The sequence below is a fragment of the Ruditapes philippinarum genome, unplaced genomic scaffold (assembly GCF_026571515.1).
Source record: "Ruditapes philippinarum isolate M1 unplaced genomic scaffold, ASM2657151v2 ctg41_1_1_1_1, whole genome shotgun sequence".
In the NCBI taxonomy this organism is placed as follows: Eukaryota; Metazoa; Mollusca; class Bivalvia; order Venerida; family Veneridae; genus Ruditapes; species Ruditapes philippinarum.
In genome coordinates, this window is record NW_026853004.1 from 108685 (window position 1) to 128744 (window position 20060).

Genomic DNA, 20060 nt, shown 5'->3' on the forward strand with positions numbered 1-20060 from the left:
AGGACTTGAGCTACAGATTAATCCTGTAAAGTTTCAATGAAATTGCATTAGTGGTATACGAGAAGTAGTCTGAACAAACTTTAAAAATAAAAATTATTAAAGGGCCATAACTCTTACAAAAATCATTGAACCGGAAAATGCTGACAATATGCACAGTTAGACTGAATACTGATCATTCCTGTAAAGTTTGGATGAAATTGCACCAGTAGTTTATGAGGAGTAGTAAGGGCAAGTTTTGTGACAGACGGACAGACAGACGGATGACGGAGAAGTGATCCCTATATGTCGCCACTACTTCGTAGCGTAGAGGCGACACAAAAATGCATGCACTTTAAAGCTACATATATTGCGCAGTTAAATATTCAGTTTCAATTTTGACCCTATAACTTACACTTTTCAATAGATTGTCAATATTTTGTATCTTTTCTAAGCAGAATGAATTAAATGAAAGTCTAAAAATTTTACTTCAGATGAAACAAAATGACTGAAACGATCGTAACATTGTCCTAACGTTTGTGATAAGTCCTATGACTTAGAGTACACTTAGGACGGCCTTTCTCCATTGATTCTAGGGAGATAAAAAATAAAAACACCGAAACATAGTATCGTAAATACATTGTTTATTAGAATAATACATTGCTATCACCAACATGATAACTTAAACCCACAGTTTATAAAAATATCACAGATAAAAGGCCCTAGATTACATATCTATTTTTCTTTTCTTTTTTTTAACAAGGTAATGTATAACTCACCTTTAATACACTTTACCAAATAATTATACTCTGAAATTTTATACATTATATTCTAAATTACTGTAATATATTGACATAAACTCAAGTGAGAGTCAGAAAGCTCAGACAACTTTGTGTAAAATTGAAGCACAATTTAGACTGCTAGGAAAAAGTTGTAAAATAAAACCATATACATTTACTACATGTACATTATTTGTAACGGACGAACATCCTTAGCAATGAACAATAAATACTACGGCAAGTTATTGGGGCTAATTGCATAATGTGTCAACTTTTTATCAACATATGAATCTTGTCATTCACCTCAAAGATCGTGGTTTTCCTTACATGAATATTTGAATACACATTTGTATTTTTTTACCAAATTGTCTTGTATCTTTTTATAAAACATACAAATTTTCAATTAAATTATAAAATTTTAGAAAGCACCGTAATAAAAAAATTCATACAAAGAAGTGTAAAATTTCATCTGCAAAAATGCTTTAAGTTAACAACACTGAACAGTGATTCCCCTAAGAATTCAATATTTTATGCCAATTTTCCCAACATTTGCTCAATATATTGACTACTAACACTAATGAAAACATGATCTAATATATTTTTATCATACTAGTATTTATATTAATATAACAAGAGCGATCAGTGATCACATGTGTCGCCTCATGATGGCCAATTTCATGTTGGGACAAGTTTTGTGACAGACGGAGAAGTGATCGGAGTAGTTGCGGCATAAATTCCTGTAAAGTTGGGATGAAATTGCCCCAGTAGTTTATGAGGAGTAGTGGGGACAGACAGACAGACAGACCGTCTAGACTTGGTACTGATCATTCCTATAAAGTTTGGATAAAATTGCACCAGTAGATAATGAGAAGTAGTCCGGACAAGCTTTTGTGTATCTGGCAACACACAGAAAAAAATACCTTTTTATCAAAGGGCCATAACTCGGCCAAAAATCATTCAACCGGAAAACCCGTGAAATATGCACAATGACTTGAGCTACAGATCAATCCTGTAAAGTTTCATTGAAATTGCATTAGTGGTAAAAGAGAAGTAGTCCGGACAAACTTAAAAAAAAAATTATTAAAGGGCCATAACTCTTACAAAAATCATTGAACCGGAAAATGCTGACAATATGCACAACTAGACCTGGTACTGATCATTACTGTAAAGATGGATGAAATTGCACCAGTACTTTATGAGGAGTAGTCCGGACAGGCTTTTGTGAATCTGGCAACACACAGAAAAAAAAACCTTTTTATCAAAGGGCCATAACTCGGCCAAAAATCATTCACCTGGAAAACCCGTGAAATATGCACAAAGACTTGAGCTACAGATAAATCTTAATAAGTTTCATTGAAATTGCATTCGTGTTATAAGAGATGTATTCCGGACAAACATTAAAAATAAAAATTATTAAAGGGCCATTACTCTTACAAAAATCATTGAACCATAAAATGCTGACAATATGCACAACTAAATTTAGTACTGATCATTCCTGTAAAGTTTGGATGAAATTGCACCAGTACTTTATGAGGAGTAGTCTGGACAAGCTTTTGTGTATCTTTCAACACACAGAAAAAACACCTTTTTATCAAAGGGCCAAAACTCGGCCAAAAATCATTCAACCAAAAAACCCCTGCAATATGCGCAAGGACTTGAGCTACAGATTAATCCTGTAAAGTTTCATTGAAATTGCATTAGTGGTATACGAGAAGTAGTCCGAACAAACTTTAAAAATAAAAATTATTAAAGGGCCATAACTCTTACAAAAATCATTGAACCGGAAAATGCTGACAATATGCACAACTAGACTTAATACTGATCATTCCTGTAAAGTTTGGATGAAATTGCACCAGTAGTTTATGAGGAGTAGTAAGGACAAGTTTTGTGACAGACGGACAGACAGACGGATGACAGAGAAGTGATCCCTTTATGTCGCCACTACTCCGTAGCGTAGAGGCGACACAAAAATGCATGCACTTTAAAGCTACATATATTGCGCAGTTAAATATTCAGTTTCAATTTTGACCCTATAACTTACACTTTTCAATAGATTGTCAATATTCTCACATAAATCAGCCTTTTAACATTTCAATTCAAAGATGAATATGAATCAACAGCTACTCTATCATGAAAGATTGTTAAAATACAATAAAATAGATGATGCAAAACAACAAAACAACAATACAGTAATAATCTTCCATACAATGCCTTGTAAAAATAAGACATGATTGAACAGCAAAAATGATAAAATAAACATGCTTAAATGGAACAAAATCTTTGGTTTCAATCTCCACATGTGTTGAGCTATTTTGTTTATACATGTATCCACTATAATCTTACATTATTTTATTTATAAATGCTCTCAACCGTCAATTACATTTTCACATTAACACTGCATGTTAATTAAAAAAGTCATGATAGATAAATACATACTTTGGCACTAATATCCAGAAATCTAGGACATCCAAACATGCACAGCCCAAGAACAGATCATAAAGGGAATGTGAGGTAAAAACGAAAATTTCGGAGAGTTGGAAGGAGAATGTGGCAAAGCTAAAGAAAATAGACTAAATTCTTAATGTTGGTGACAGATATATAAATATTCATCCAATTTGATCTATCAAAACAGTAGTGATTAGAGCTGTCATTTAACAGTAATGGCCTGTTTAAAATCTGGAACAATCCATTTGGGTTTTGAAGGAGTTCAATATCAATGTACTGAAACTATTCAATATTAAAGTACTGAAACTAAACAGTTTCTGATGCAGTAACTATGCATAATCTATCAGCATAAGTGTTAACAATCCTTCAAACTTATTTCACATGTTAAAACTGTCTTTTCATTTCAGTCTAGTAAATGTCATATTTCACGCATTATTTTCATATTTTAAAATCTGATATTTTTTCCAGAATACCCAATAATGTAAACATTTAAAAAAAAATGTGAAAACCTATTCTAAACACGGAAAATACATGAATTTACATATACAATACATGAACTGACATGTAATATATATAAACTAATATGTTTAATACATGAACTACACAATCGTTACCGTGTAGAAGATATAATAACAAGATTTAAATAATCTTTCATAGCTTAAAAGAATATTTGAAGTTTGGATTAATCTAAAATATATTAAATTAAATAAAATCAAATGATCAAATCACCTTTTCAAAAAAGGATGCAAAAAAATACAAATGCCCTCAATCTTTGATACTTAAGATACTATGCTGAAATGTGTTGAAAATTTGACCTTGAAGATCAGGCTCCATTAGAACTAAGGTCTAATTGTATGATGTAAAAACAATACTCTCATCTTGGAGTATGTTGTGTCTTATGATGATTTATGCTGCATGCAAACAACAAGACAAGCAACATATAAACAATATGTCTTACATGTCCAAATGTTATCTAGTTAACACTTATACTAAGATTACAGGCCCAATTGTTTTGTTTCTTTTGTTGTTGATTTTTTTTTTTTTTAATCCTGATAATAGATAATCTTTTTTAAATCATGTGCGTAGGATATTCTTGAAAACAATACACTAAGAATATATACTGCATAAATTGTGTATATGTAAAGAAACAAACATCTTTAAGTTATTCAAAAATTTACTACTAACGTAACTGTGTGGCTTATGTGACAATTTAACACAGTTAAAGCACTTTCCTGTAATAGCTTTTGATTATAAAAATAGTCATGATATACATGTAATATATTATAAGCACTTGGGATTACGTCTTCTTTGGCACTATTCCTTTATATTCCTTATATCCTTTTAAATTAAATTCTTCCCAAGATCCCTGAAACATAAATATATGAAAACATTATACATGTACAAAACATTGCAAACAGCTGAATATTTTCATAAAAGGTACATTATGCTTTTGTTTTCATTATTCAAAAGCTTTTTCATTTCACTGTCTGGTTATATTTCCCCCAAAAATGTACTCATTGGCCAATTGTCTGAACCATTTTGCTTCTGCTGCTTTTTTAAAACTAATAACAATATGGTGTTTTTTGTATGAAAGTTAAAATACTTCTTTATTAACAATTTTGCTACTTATATTTAATAACAAATCATTTCACATTCAGAGCTACTTTAAATTTCTTCAAGTGATAAGCATCTCAAATGCTCTAAAACCATTACTTACATAACATTATAAAACTCATATTTGCCCTATCTGTAGAATGAACAAAATTAATTTCTGAGTTCAGATACATAATGCACCTTTATATTAACACTGCCGAGTTATGAATCTGAGTAAAGGGTCAGCCTTAAAATGTAATAGATCTTTCATTAGGAAGGATTTGTATGTCATATTTATCAGATTGAACAATCAAATGTAAAATGTCTTTATAAGATGCAGCAAATGTAAGCTGGCTAGACTGTCCATGTACTGCAATGTTTCTATATGTGAGATAATCTAAGCTTAACCTTTATGCTATTCAATTCACATAATGGACATTGCTCCACATTTAATTAAAACTGTCCATTCAGAGCAACTTCACCTCTATTTGTCCCCTTTACTATGTATGCATAAAAAAGCATTAATTATATAGAATTTACTGTTTTTCATTGACTGTTGATCAATATTTATTATTATATTACAGGAATCAATCCATCAATATTTCATCATTTATAAATTGTAAACCTTATTGTACTCTAACATACCGCATAAACGGGAACATTTTCCTTGCCGAGGATCTGAGCAGCTGCTGCCACCCCACATGCTGTAAAACCTCGGAAACATGTAGCAACTATAGGATGACCTAGATCTACTCCAGCTCTGTCAAATACTGAAATAAAATTATCTAACACAGTGTGTCACTAGTACAGTAATAATGGTTTTACCTAAATTTTACTTTTAAAGAATATTAGATACTCGTTACCTGAAGAAAGTGGTGATTTATATATTAATGTGAAATAATTTGTCTTAAAAGTAGCAAAATGTAAATAAAGTAGTATTTTGACTTCCAAACAAAATACAAATTCACTGTAACTATACTTTTTATCAAAATGCAACAGATGAAAAAGATGGTTCAGGTGCTTCATAGTACATGTACCTTTTTGGATACTATAAAAAAAATTCAACAAAATAAAAAAGTTTTTTGAGAAATATAGATAAAAGCATTTATGAAACATAATGTTACATAATGGGCCTATACGAGGAAATTGTTACATAATGGGCCTATACGAGGAAATTGTTACATAATGGGCCTATACGAGGAAATTGTTACATAATGGGCCTATACGAGGAAATTGTTACTAAATGGGCCTATACGAGGAAATTGTTACATAATGGGCCTATACGAGGAAATTGTTACATAATGGGCCTATACGAGGAAATTGTTACATAATGGGCCTATATGAGGAAATTGTTACATAATGGACCTATATGAGGAAATTGATGTTTGAGGATGTTTTCAAAGAATTTTTTATGAACAAATTTATGATTTATTTCATTTTTGTTTGGTTCTTTACTTAAAGGGCATTATCAATTGTGTGATGAAAACATAAAAATAAGAGTAATGCCACTTAGTTTCAAAAATTCTTCATATTTCAATCTCCAATTAAAATGACATTTTTCCATTATAATTTATTGATTATTTCATTTTAAAATGCATTATATCAAAATTTAGTTACAGAATAGATCAGAAGATCTTACCATTAGCAAACCAAAACAATAATATTTAACTTACTTGCTTTAAGTTCTGAATCTGGTTTGATTGTACCGTCTTCTGAGAATAGTTCTGGAAAGCTGACATGTTTGGAGCCTGCTATATAACCACCTCCAGTCTCCTCTGAAATTTGAAAACTACAATACCTCTTTCTGCATTTCTGTACGAAGTAACTATATTTCTTTAGAAGTACTGCAAAATCATTATTATTTGTGAAGAACTAATTTTTGTGGTTTTTGTGGATAGGTCAATGCATGAAGTTAAGGAATTTCATTATGTCTTCTGTACGATTATCTTGCGTAAAACTATTTGTAATTTACATTTTGAAAACAAGATTGCATTTGAGAAAAAATGCTATGCCACCGCATTAATACAACACTAAATAGTAGTGTAGGAACAGATTTCTTTTGTTTCTAAACAATTTTGAAGATTGTCATAATGCATAGATCCCTGACCTATCTAATTCTTAATATCAGATTAGTGGTTAAATCTGTTGTTAACTCAATAAAAGATCAGAGTAGGAATATATCAATGCACTCAAGTCTAGTGAATTTGGTGGTGAAGGTCATATTTCACACAGCCTAAATTTCATGACTACATCAAAGGACAACACAGTAAGACACTTTGTAAAAATCTAGATCAGCTGAAATCAAAGTTCACTTTACATCTTAATCTGTGCACATGGTTCAAATTTCATAGCTGTACATCAAAGGACAAGAAAGTAGGTCACATCATCAAAATCTAGGTCACCTGACACCAAAGTTCAATTTTACAACTAAAACTGTGCATGTGGTCAAAATTTCATTGCTGTACATCAAAGGACAAGAAAGTAGGTCACTGTCCCCTTGGGCAAGGCAAAATTTTGGACCCAAGGATTTAATTCAAAACAATCTTGATACAGTCCACCAAACAACATTTCAAGTCAAATATCTAAGTTGTAGCTTTCTCCCATTCAGAAAACATTTGTTTTATTTTCTGTTTTTACTATGTGTTTACTATACCTTAAAAGCCTTGAGAACTGGGCGTCAGAGTGGGGAATGAGGTTCAACGCTGGTAAATGCTATATACTGAGCATCAAAAACAAGACATCACACTTCTATGAACTCAATAATACTATCTTAAAACACGTGGACTCAAATCCTTATCTTGGTGTACTTATCTCCAACGATCTGACATGGACCAACCATATTACAAATATATGTAAAAAAGCAAGTTCAACCTTGGGCTTTCTTAGAAGAAATTTGAAACATTGCCCTCTAGATTGTAGAAAAACAGCCTTTATAGCCCTTGTACGTTCGAAAATAGAATACGCTTCAATCATCTGGGACCCGTTCTTGAAAAAAGATATTGATAAACTGGAAATATACAAAGATTAGGAGCAAGATTCATTATGAATGACTACAAGTCAAGAAAACCAGGATGTGTTACAGATATGCTGACCAGCTTGAAACTCGACTCACTACAAGACCGTAGGACCTACAACCGCCTTGTAATGCTCTACAAGATAGCAGGGGGTATGGTGCCAGCAGTGGACCCTGATAAATACCTGACTCAGAAAGTTGAAGGACGCTTAATTAAACCAAAGAGATTCAGTGACTGTGAAACCACAAACATTATAAGAGTAGCCAATAACACTAGATCATTTAAAACTATAAACGCACAAACAAATCAATTTAAAAACTCCTTCTTTGTGAAAACACTTGAGGATTGGAACCATCTGGAAGATTCAGTTGTGCATGCAGTTACAATAGGGGGCTTCAAATCAGCCCTTCAGAAACTCGACTAGAGTTCCTCCACTCCCCGTAGGACATATACCAGAAGTGGTCCTCCTACGTATTCACACAGATACAGATACAGATGTGTACATAATGAGAATCACTGCCCCCGGGCAGGGCCAATTTTGACACCAGGGGAAAAATTTGAACAACTTTGGTAGAGGACCTATAGATGATATTATATAGCAAACATCAAAGCTCTATGCCTTGTACCTTCAGACAAAAATATTTTTTATTTTTTTACTATATGTACATAATGAAAATCAATGACCCCCGGGGCGGAACCAATTTTGACCCCAGGGCTATAATTTGAACAATCTTGGTAAAGGTTCACTTCGCAAAGTCTCATGCCATATATTTAACCTCTAGCCTTTGTCAATTCAGAGAAGAAGATTTTTCAATTCAGAGAAGAAGATTTTTCAAGTTTTTACTTTATACATATAAGGAAAACTATCGCCTCTGGGGCAGGGCAATTTTAACACTAGGGGCATAATTAAAACAACTTTAGTAGAGGACCCATAGATGATATTATATACCAAATATCAAAGCTCTAAGCCTTGTACCTTCAGACAAGAAGATTTTTTAATTTTTTACTATATGTACATAGTGAAAATCAATGACCCCTGGGGGTGGGGCCAGGCCAATTTTGACCCCAGGGCTATAATCTTGCTAGAGGTTCACTACATAATGTTTCATGAAAAATATCTTAACTCTAGCCTTTGCAAATTTAGAGAAGATGATTTTTTAAAGTTTTTACTATATACATATAAGGAAAACCTATGGCCCCCAGGGTGGGGCTAGTTTTGACACTAGAGGTAAAATTTGAACAACTTTGGTAGAGTACCTATAGATGATATCATTTAACAAATATTAAAGCTCTAGGCCTTGTACCTTCTGACAATAAGATTTTTTTGATTTTTTCTTATATGTATATATTGAAAATTAATGACCCCCGGGGCGGGGGCAATTTTCACCCCAGGGCTATAATTTGAACAATCTTGCTAGAAGTTCACTTCACAATGTTTCATGCAAAATATCTAACCTCTAGCATTTGTCAATTGCTAGAAGAAATTTTTTTAAAGTTTTTACAATATACATATAAGGCAAACCAATGACCCCCGGGGCGGGGCCGATTTTGACCCCGGGGCTATAATTTGAACAATTTGGGTAGAGGTCTACCAGACAATGCCTTATGCAAAATATCTAAGCTCTAGGCCTTTTTGGTCTTTACAAGAAGGATTTTAAGTTTTTACTATATGTACATATAGTGAAAATCAATGACCCCCGGGGCGGGGCCTATTTGGCCCCAGGGCTATAATTTGAACAATCTTGGTAGATTTCTATTAGACAATGCCTTATAAAAAATATCTAAGCTCTAGGCCTTTAGGGTCTTTACAGGAAGGTATTTTATGTTTTTACTATATGTATATATAGTGAAAATCAATGACCCCCTGGGCGGGGCCGATTTTGACCCCAGGGCTATAATTTGAACAATCTTGGTAGATTTCTACCAGACTACTATATGTATATATAGTGAAAATCAATGACCACCGGGGCGGGGCCGATTTTGACCCCAGGGCTATAATTTGAACAATCTTGGTAGATTTCTACCAGACAATGCCTTATGCAAAATATCTAAGCTCTAGGCCTTTAGGGTCTTTACAGGAAGGTATTTTATGTTTTTACTATATGTATATATAGTGAAAATCAATGACCCCCGGGGCGGGGCCGATTTTGACCCCAGGGCTATAATTTGAACAATCTCGGTAAAGGTCTACCAGACAATGCCTTTTGCAAAATATCTAAGCTCTAGGCCTTTTGGATCTTTACAAGAAGATTTTTTAAATTTATTCTTATAATTCCTTTTGGTTGCCATGGCAACCAGATTTCTACATGGAATGAAATTCTTTGAACAACTTTGGAAGCCCTTCACCCAAGGATCAATCCTGCCAAGTTTGGTTGAAATTGGACTAGTGGTTTTTCACAAGAAGATATTTTAAGTTCACTATATAATCTATATAACACACACACACACACACAAACAAACAAACACACACACATACATAAACACAGGTGAATCGCTATATGCCACGGTGGCATAAAAAAAAACAAAAAAAACAGTCACAAATTTTAGAACCCATGAAAATTTTCTTTGTGATAAAACCACGAAATTTCATGCCTGGGAAATTAAGTGAATTCACAGTATTGCTAAATCACAAATGACCATAAAAGATTTGTTATAGGCTATCAAAAGCTTTATTTTTTAAGATTTTTAGCCCTTAACCTGCTAGAACCAAAAGTGATCAGCCTTTGCCACCAGTATAGAACCATGTCAGCTTGCAAATCCGTACAGTCTGACCAGGCTCTGTAGATACTAGTAGTAGCTTAAAATCAAAATACATGTACCTTAAAACCGACTGTTTCAAATTTAAAGGAAGGAAAGTCCTTTACAATAATTCAGCAGATTAAGCTTTAGTAAAACACAAACTACATGTAGTACTGAAAAGTGGCAAGTAAATGTTTTACCGCTGCTCTCCTCCAGATGAATGAACAAATTTTCAAATAAATAAACTATATACAGTGAAAGTTGTGAAAACCGGATGGCTTTCCGACCGAGGGTTTTGTCCTGTTTTCTCAGCGGTCCGGTATTCTCAATGTCCCCTTCAGCTATTCAGGATCCTATAAACCGAGCAATAACTTACAAAGGATGCTGAATGTATATTTACATTTTCATGATCATGAGTAAGTATATTGCTTATAAAAATACTATAAAATTTGTTTTAATTGTTTTTGTCCCATTATTGCATATATATACAATAAAATTTTGGATTTAAACGAACAGCAGTGACCTCATAACGATAAAGTCCGATTACACCCGCATATGTTTACATTTGGGTAATGGATAATGATTTAACGAACATAGTTTACTTTGTTTGTTTATAATAATGCCCCAATTGTAAATATTGCCTATACCATATTTGTCAGATAGAGATTTTTAAAGTAGATCTCGGCAAAGTTTCACTGTCTTTAACTAATTTAAATTTGTCAGTTATAGACATTGTTCCGTTACCGCTCAGTTAGCGTATTAGACACAACCAATTGATAAGTACACAAGGTTATTTACACCTTTGTCGTCCGGTATTGTCAGGGTAATTGTCTATATAATGGACTTTGTAGTCCCCTTTCAATTGCCGATATTCGTTTTTTACAGATTTCGGTATTGTCAATGTTTAATGCAATAGTTTAAAGAAGGGAAAATTTGGGACTGAATTATTCGTCCGGTATTTAGAGAGTTCCGATTTTCTCAGCGTCAGGTTTTCTCAAATTTCACTGTACAATAATTCATGTGACCAATGGCATTTCTCAAAAAATCTTGTTCAAAATGTATGAAAAACACACAATTCAGTGGGGCAATCTTTTTATAATTAAGGTAGGTTTTATATTGTATTTAACAATTTTGTCATTATCAATTATTAGCCAATCACCATAAAAATAGTTGATCTTTTGAAATATATTACTAATTCAACTGCACAGTGAAAAAATGTGCATAATGTCACTTTAACTGTGTAAGGACATATATTTACATATTTCAGGTAATTTATGTGAATTGGTATGCCTTATGTGTATTGTAAAAGCACTTCCATGTTAATTTTTAAATTATCATGAAAATTAGCATTATTCTGGAAGTGAACTGCTGCAAGTAAAAAATTACCATCTACTATAGTTGGATGGCTAAGAGCTCTAGCATCTACAAGCTGTGCCTTCTTTGACTTCAAGATTTCAAGAACTTCATCATAATTACGAAACAATGTTTTGTCAAACTTTGCAACAAAATCAGATCTCTGAAAAAAAAAATTGAAAGGCGAAAAGTAAACAAAGATGGTACTAAAAGTTCAGAGAAATAGACCTGCCTGAATAAATATAATTTCAACATACACAAATTGGTATGCAGTCTTATAATCTTATATTAACATTTTAACAAGAGGGCCATGATGGCCCTGAAACAATGACCCACACCTTCTGGGCAGGGCCAATTTTGTCCTAAGGGCTTTCATTTGAACAAACTTGATAGACGCTAACCAGAAGATAATTCATGCTTATTATCTAAACTCTAGCTCTGGTTTTTTTAACAGAAGATTTTATAAGTTTTTATTATATACATATAAGGAAAATCAATGATCCCCAGGGAGGGGCCAATTTTAACCCCCAGGGCCCTTATTTGAATAAAAATGGTAGACACCTATTAGAAGATGTTTCATGCTAAATATCTAAGTTTTCGCTCTAAAGGTTTTTGAAAAGAAGATTTTTTAAAGTTTTTACTATATACATAAAGGGAAAAACAATGACACCCTGGGGTGGGGCCAATTTTGACCCTAGGGCTTTTATTTGAACAAACTTGGTAGACAAGCACTAGAAGATGTTTCATGCTTAATAGCTAAGCTCTAGCTATTTGGGTTTTTTAAAAGAAGATTTTTTAAGTTTTTACTTTATACAAATAAGGAAAATCAATGACCCCCCCCCCCCCCCCCGGGCAGGGCCAATTTTGACCACAGGGCATACATTTGAACAAACTTAGTAGACACTGACTAGATGATGTTTCATGCCAAATATTTAAGCTCTAGCTCTTACGGTTTTCTAAAAGAAGATATTTCAAGTTTTTTCTTTCGGTTGCCATGGCATGAGTTCTGCTTGGAATTAAATTCTTTGAACAATTTTTAAAGTTGACTACCAAAGGAACATTCCTGTGAAGTTAGGATAAAATTGGCAAACTGGTTAGTGAGGAGATGTCATTTAAAGTAAAAGTTTAGGACGGACAGTGGACGGACGCCGGAAGAAAAGCGATCACAAAAGCTCACCATGTCACTGTGTGACAGATGAGCTAAAAAACTCTAAAGTCACAAAACATATACGCCAATAATTTATGTACTATATCAATTAAAGGACCTGTAGACTCAGAATGCTATCATTTTTTATTTTTCCTTTTTTAACTTATCTTGTTTCAGCTTCCAAATAGTTTCTCAATTGCCATATAAATAAACTATCTTCTGCTCCTTTTTTCTTTGGCAATTGGTATAATTATAGTAATTTAGTATTTTGTATGGAAGTCAAAATACCACTTTGTTTACGTTTTGCTACCTTTAGGACAAATTACTGCATGTTCAGTGTTATTCTCTTCAGTTGTTTTAACATCTAAAATGCTCTGAATATATCATAAAAACATTATTGAACACATATTTGACCTTTCTAAAGAATTAGAAAAATTATTGATTTCTGAGCCATAATGTGCCTTTAAGACAAAAATGACATAAAAACCTCATATTCAGGTTCCTCTTCTGACACTTCAAATCCATCATCTAGCCATTTTTTAAGTCCCCCATCTAACACTGATACATTTCTGTGACCAAACACCTATAATAAATAGGCATGTGAATACTATTCATTGGTCACTTATTAACACTTATTAACAAACGAAAAAATGAAAAAAAATGGCAAATTGAATTGTTTTTTTAATTTGTGGTTGTTTTTTCATAAATGATACATGCTAAAATTATTCACTCTTGATCTGGATTTTAAACAGATGCTTAAAATAATGATGTATAGCAGGGCTGCTGTAAGTTGAAGTTTGGGATTCATTTACTCCTGATTTTGGTTTGTGACTTCCAAAATAAAATGCTTTTCTTCTTTATCTATATAATTTGACTTCCAACATCAGACATTTTGCAGTTTCTGATATCCAAATTTTGGACTTTAATGAAAACCCCGATGTACCATTCAAAACCTATTCTATTTTATTTTTAATACGTAACATCCAGATACGAGTATAAGAGGAAAAGTAAAATAAAAGAATATCTATATAATCCAGATATAAGAGAAAAGGAAAATAAAAGAAATATTTAGTCTACTTTCCTACTTTACTCAAACTGGCAAGGGTCATCAAAAGGGAAACAATGATATTTTCAGACTAGTAGTGTCAGTATATATTAAAAATAAACATATTGATTGTTTACCCTAAACTGCCACCAAGTCCTGTATGCAGACAGTGGGCCATATCTATCATAAGCTACCACATGTGTGTCGGGCCACACCCCTAATGACTGAACATAATCTGTAAAACAGTTTTCATCAGGAAATCCTACTTTGATACCAGGTATTTCAGGTGTACATTCGAACAAGTCAAAATGGACTGATTGAGGTATATGACCCCTGAAAAATACATGAGCAAAATCATTTTTATAAATTTAATATCATATATTATTATTTATCACTTTTAGCAGTTATCACCAATAATGCCTTTTTTGTTAATCTGCTTTATTTTACATTACATGAATTCACTTTAATTAACCAGGTTAATGGCAGTAGATAAATAAATATTTGTAAGATACAGCAACTGTTGCTGCAAATTTCAGATTGTTTGGCACACTACAACTTCCCATTATAACTGAAGGCATGCCTTAGAGAAAAAAAACAAAAAAAACAGTTAAGCATACATGTTCTCCTTTTCCTTATACTGGTACCAACTAAATAAATATACTACATAGACTATTTATGTTTTGTTTTAAGAAGTAATGTTTAAGATGGCTTTTCTAAAAGTACTTAAGCTTTGATACTTTTATAATATTATCATTTACTGCTGACAAAGTAAATAGTGTATTAAAGTGTTACATCATTGATCATTGACAGTTAGTTAATCTTTATCAGAGACATATATACATATTAATGCCTCTGTATGTATTTACTGTAAAGGTTCAAAATATTAATTAAATTCAATCATAAACATTTACTTTTTATATCCTTCATTGTAAGTATCAGCGTATCTGTCCATCACAAATGATGTATCAAGAATTCTTAGTCTCCTTGTAGCTTCTTTCTGAACATTGGTACCTATCTGTTCCCGTAACCAATTAGTAGAAACAACAGTCAGAACCCTTGAAAGCGTCATTGTTTAGATCTATATCTGAAATTACAAATTACAGGAGAAGTTATGCCAGACTTGGAATCATCAATCAACTGTTGATTATCTCTGTAAGAAAAAAAAATTTTATGTATTAAAATTTCATTTAGTTCGAAACAAAAAGATAGAATGAAAATATGATCCAACTAAAAATAAGAAGAAGGTTGCATCTAAAAGTAAGCAGAAATCATCTGATAAATATGCATATATTTATAAAGAACACTTTAGGAATGAAACGCTATAAATATGTTTTAACATCTCCAAGGATTACATGTTTCACAAATATACTTTCTAATTCAACCACAGACAGCAAAAATATTTGACACTGACATTTAATATGACACTGTTTTGACAGATATACATTTTACCGTCATTGAAACGTGACTATTTAACCTAGTTTCGTTCACTGTCATTAGTTGTTCCTGGATTAAACAGAGAAAATCATATCTTTAAATATGTTTAAAATAAGAAATAAAATAGTAAAATGTTGCTACTTACTGCAATTATATGGTTTAAACGTTAAAAAAGTACAAAGATAAATGGGTGCAAATGGCGCGATTGATAGAAAGGGGCGTAACTTTTAAGAAATCATGTTCTATAAGTGGTCCAAATGTAGTTGTCGTTCGTATGTGACTGAATACCGCGTATTAGTCCGATTAAAGTAAAATTTAGCGTCAAACAAATTGCAACACAAGCTTTTTTTTACATTTTTGGTCTGTTAAACATATCATATAAAACAGGTAAAAATCCTAAAAATTCTAAACCTGGCTATGTTGTTGGTGTCTTCGTGAATTTCCCAAATCACAGTATCAGCCCTTTTAATTGTACCTTTTTAATGCTCGCATTTGATTTTAGATTATTCATTCTTCAATGTAGATTATCTAATTAATGTGACAAATTGAATAAAATCTGGGTTTTTGTCCCACCCACATCTAAAGAAAAATGAAACAGCAAAATTAGGGGGCGGCAAACAAAGTGACCCCTCGGAAGCATTAATCACAACAAAATTACATAAGAATTGCAGACTCGGTTTGATTGAGTCTGCACATGAGGGATAATGATTAAGTGCAACATCCCTTACCCCCTAGCACCGGCTTGAGTGGTACTCAATTCTCAACACTTAATTAATAGTGTTGGCATCAATGATCCCGAAGGACCAGAAAAACAAACGATATTGAACATTCCAAAATATACAAGAAAAGAAGGCGTTCAATGAACGCAACCCCACGCGACCCAGCAACAAGAACTAGCGGCAAGGAGCCCAGGAGGACCCCATCAAAACAGAACAGGGCGCAAAGGAGAGCACGGACAGGCTTATCACTAAAATGTTACATTAGAAATAAAGTAACCGACAAGGAAATAAATAAAATAAATAGTTGATTAATAGGCCCACTAAGCAACAGGGCACAGGGAAGGGGGATACGAAATTCGGGGAGGGGCGAAACAAAGAAACAAAACTAGGGGCAAAAGGGAAGATACTTACCGTAGACGAGAAAACACCAAGGGACACAAACAAAAGTGTCACCAGAACAGTTTGAAATAACAAGACATATATCTGAGGAACACAGAGGGGCGCCGCCTTGGAACGGTCAGTACTACTGGGGAGTTAAAACCGGTTAATGGTGCACCAAACCTCACTCTTAGCCCAAACATGTTCCTACAAACGAGACAGTGTTAATAAAATGACCAAGGCGGTGCTCAAAATTGTTCCTTCTCTTCATGTCTTATTTTGGTAAAAATTATAACTTCTGTGTCCGCGCTCCTATTTATCTTTGACATTTGTCGACTAGTATTCTCTTTCATTTTGCCCCTCCACCCTCGCTGATTTTCCTTCTTCACATCCCCTTGCAAATTTCTGAACTCATCATCCCCGCCCTCACCTATTTTAGTTAATTTTGCGGCCAATTTTAGTGATCTTGCTGTTTGATCTACCTTGTTGATCTTCGTTTTCATATTTGATCGAACTTATTCGCGATGGTGATAAATGTAAATATGAGAATAAGGATCACACAAGAAATTGAATGATAACAAACAAAATGCAACACAGAACCACCGGCACGGAACCTAGTAGGGCACGACAAGCTACCGTTTAAGTCCCTTAGCACCGGCTTTAACATAATTCAATATTCACCATGAAAATAAGATTTTTATCATATAACCTTCAATGTTGCATAAGCAGTGTGTCCTCGAGTAAAAGACTGTCTCGCCCGTGTGTTCTTTGTGCCGACGGTCGTTATGTCATTGTATGGTTTTCTGTTTCTTTTAATTTGATCTTTTTTCCTTTTGGGTGGTCAAGTATTCCTACTGGAAAACTGTTTATAAATACAATTTTTTTCTGCAAGCGATCAGATAACCGTCGGTATCTCAACGGGACGTTTTTTCGGGTATCCCGGGGCCCGAGTCTGCACATTATTTCGCCCTGTAGCATTAAAAATAAACCATTTTCATACTTAAATGTTTAATTCTGCTTATGCTAGTACAAGGGGCGCGAACGGTTGCTTACTTTGTTTCCAGAATTTTTACATTTCATTTACCACTACCGTCTATGATTCCCGGCCCCCTCGCAATATATAATTTTTAGAGCTCATATAAAATCAACGTATAGGTTAAACTTGACTCATTTCTTCGAGTATCCCCAGCACTGACCCAGGAGAAAGAAGGTTAGCAAATGACCGTTTGCACTATATGTGAATCCAGATTAATGCTCATTGTCGCTACTCTTTTGAAAATCTACGAGAAACCCGAAAATACAATAAGATAAAAACAGAAATCCAAATTCATTATATTCTATTTATCAACAAATACTCACATTTTGTTATAAAAAAACAGAAGATAGTTCAATCGGTAGAATTAGAATGAATGGTTATTTGAAATTTTTGTTACAAGTTTTTTATTGAAAAATACATGTATCCATAGTCTTCCAAAGTGTGCTTATCTTCCATCTGAACATACATCTGAAAATAGAAATAAAATCTATAAAGAAAGTTCTTGACTAATTTGTGTTATTTGCATAAAACTTGATTAAACATGGTGTTTGTTTTTCCTTAGAAACTATATTTAGACATTGTAACTGTTGCGTGTTCCGATAGATGTTTATCATGTACATAATACATGTACATGTATATAATGCATGTTTATAGAATACTCAAAAAATGAAAACCCAAAAAGTTGCCAGCATTGAAAAATAAATGTTGATGGTTGAGTTAAATTAACAACAATAATGATAAAATCTGACTCTTTTCAAAATTAAAAGTTGATGAAATGATGGAAAGATAGTTTTTAAACGTTTCTCGTTTTTCTTATAAATTATTTCTGCAATTAACCAACCTTGTCACTCATGCTGTGTAACTCACTGTTAGCATAAACTGATATAATGCCAAACATGTCTTCATCCTCATTACAAACACTACCGTTTCCATCTGGCCTCTGACGTTCGTTCAACTTTCCTCGAGGGATAAATTCTTCTGCTTCTGGATTTAATTTCACAGCATCTTTTCTTTTGTTGATAAGACTTTCATCATTAACAACTTTCTGTGTGGTGACATTTGGAGGCGGCCATATCAGATAGAACTGCAAATTTCCCTGATTCGTGGTTACATTTTGCAAACACTTTGACTTCTTCTTATTCCTATATCTGACCCACCTTTCCCACTGCTTTTGTGAAATCTTTTTCTTCCTTGACTTTCTACCTTTTTCTTGAGTTTTCTGTTCATCTACAAAATAAAATAAAAATTGTCGGTATCTTCCTAAAAAGGAGAGATAAACGGAATCCATGAAGAACGCACAATACAACAGAATTGAAAATGTTGCAAGCTCGGTTTGATTGAGATAATTCTAAACAGTATTAAAATGTATAAGTAATCGTCCACGCCCATTAGCTTAAGCAAAATTTATTCATTGCAATATTGAAATTTTGAATTTATAAAATTTTGAACATTCCAGTCAAAGCTTTCGCTCCTCTTCGATGGTGGTAACGTGGTTTCAATTGCAATTTCTTTACATTCATTATATAATTATACAAATGCAATTTCAATATAGATTATATTATAGATATATAATATTTACACGTAATTCTATATACATTGTATACTAGTATATTTTTCGGAACCATTCGCACTTTTTCATGGAATGATTATTATTACTGTTTCGTAATTTCAAGGAATCTATGTTGCTGCTGTATATACACTCTTATAAGTACGAAAAATGTACATTTACCTTCTACTTTACTATCACCTGGTTTAAATATATTTGCTTGTCCTTTATAGTTTCCTTCCATTTTCTCTTCTCAGATTTAATTGTTATATATTCTTTGTCAGCACAACTTAAATCGCTTATTTTAGACGTAGACACTGTTGCTTAGTTTTTACGTCCAAAGATATCAGTGTCACGTCATAACGTTCTCCAGTACAATTATTCGTGTCGTCATGTCACCAGGATCAAATCAAATTTAATATACACGTACAGTGTACAAACAATAATTATAATAATAATAATAATGTCCCTAACATGAAAGGAAAATCAGGCGTCTTGAAGGGATCAACTCCTAAAATTAAATCACCTACCTTTATTATGCCAAAGCACCAATAATTATTGTTTTTGTTCTGTCTGTTATTCTTTATCCGTTTCTACAGACGATTTAAACTGTAGCCGAGGTCTGCCACGAATCCCGGGATTTTCATTGGTCAGTGTAATTTTTGTGCTGGATTTTGACAATCAAATGCCTGAGACATGAGCTTGAGCTGAGCACATTCCTTTATAACCTCTGAACATGGTAATTTCAGTCTTTCGGATGAGACCTTCAATGGAGATCCCGTGTATGTGTGCTAAAGGAGAAGCTTCTTAAATTGGGGCATATTTCTGTATCTGTATCTTGCACTATTCTCCAAAA

At 33.1% G+C, this 20060-nt stretch overlaps 2 protein-coding genes across 2 annotated transcripts; both read right to left on the bottom strand.

Moving 5' to 3' along the window:
• Positions 1-645: 645 nt before the first annotated feature.
• LOC132731178 (thiosulfate sulfurtransferase-like) lies at positions 646-15910 on the bottom strand. The gene is made up of 8 exons (XM_060717318.1): positions 15671-15910; positions 15003-15175; positions 14229-14424; positions 13534-13629; positions 11933-12062; positions 6467-6568; positions 5439-5563; positions 646-4566 (listed from the first exon to the last, which is right to left on the bottom strand). Exons 2-8 carry the CDS (start codon positions 15158-15160, stop codon positions 4498-4500), a joined length of 876 nt encoding a protein of 291 aa, XP_060573301.1. The 5' UTR covers positions 15161-15175; positions 15671-15910; the 3' UTR covers positions 646-4497.
• A 158-nt stretch (positions 15911-16068) lies between these two features.
• Positions 16069-19505, bottom strand: LOC132731069 (uncharacterized). The gene is made up of 3 exons (XM_060717183.1): positions 19388-19505; positions 18500-18885; positions 16069-18126 (listed from the first exon to the last, which is right to left on the bottom strand). The coding sequence occupies exons 1-3, from the start codon at positions 19446-19448 to the stop codon at positions 18052-18054; spliced, it is 522 nt and encodes a 173-aa protein (XP_060573166.1). The 5' UTR covers positions 19449-19505; the 3' UTR covers positions 16069-18051.
• Positions 19506-20060: the final 555 nt, after the last annotated feature.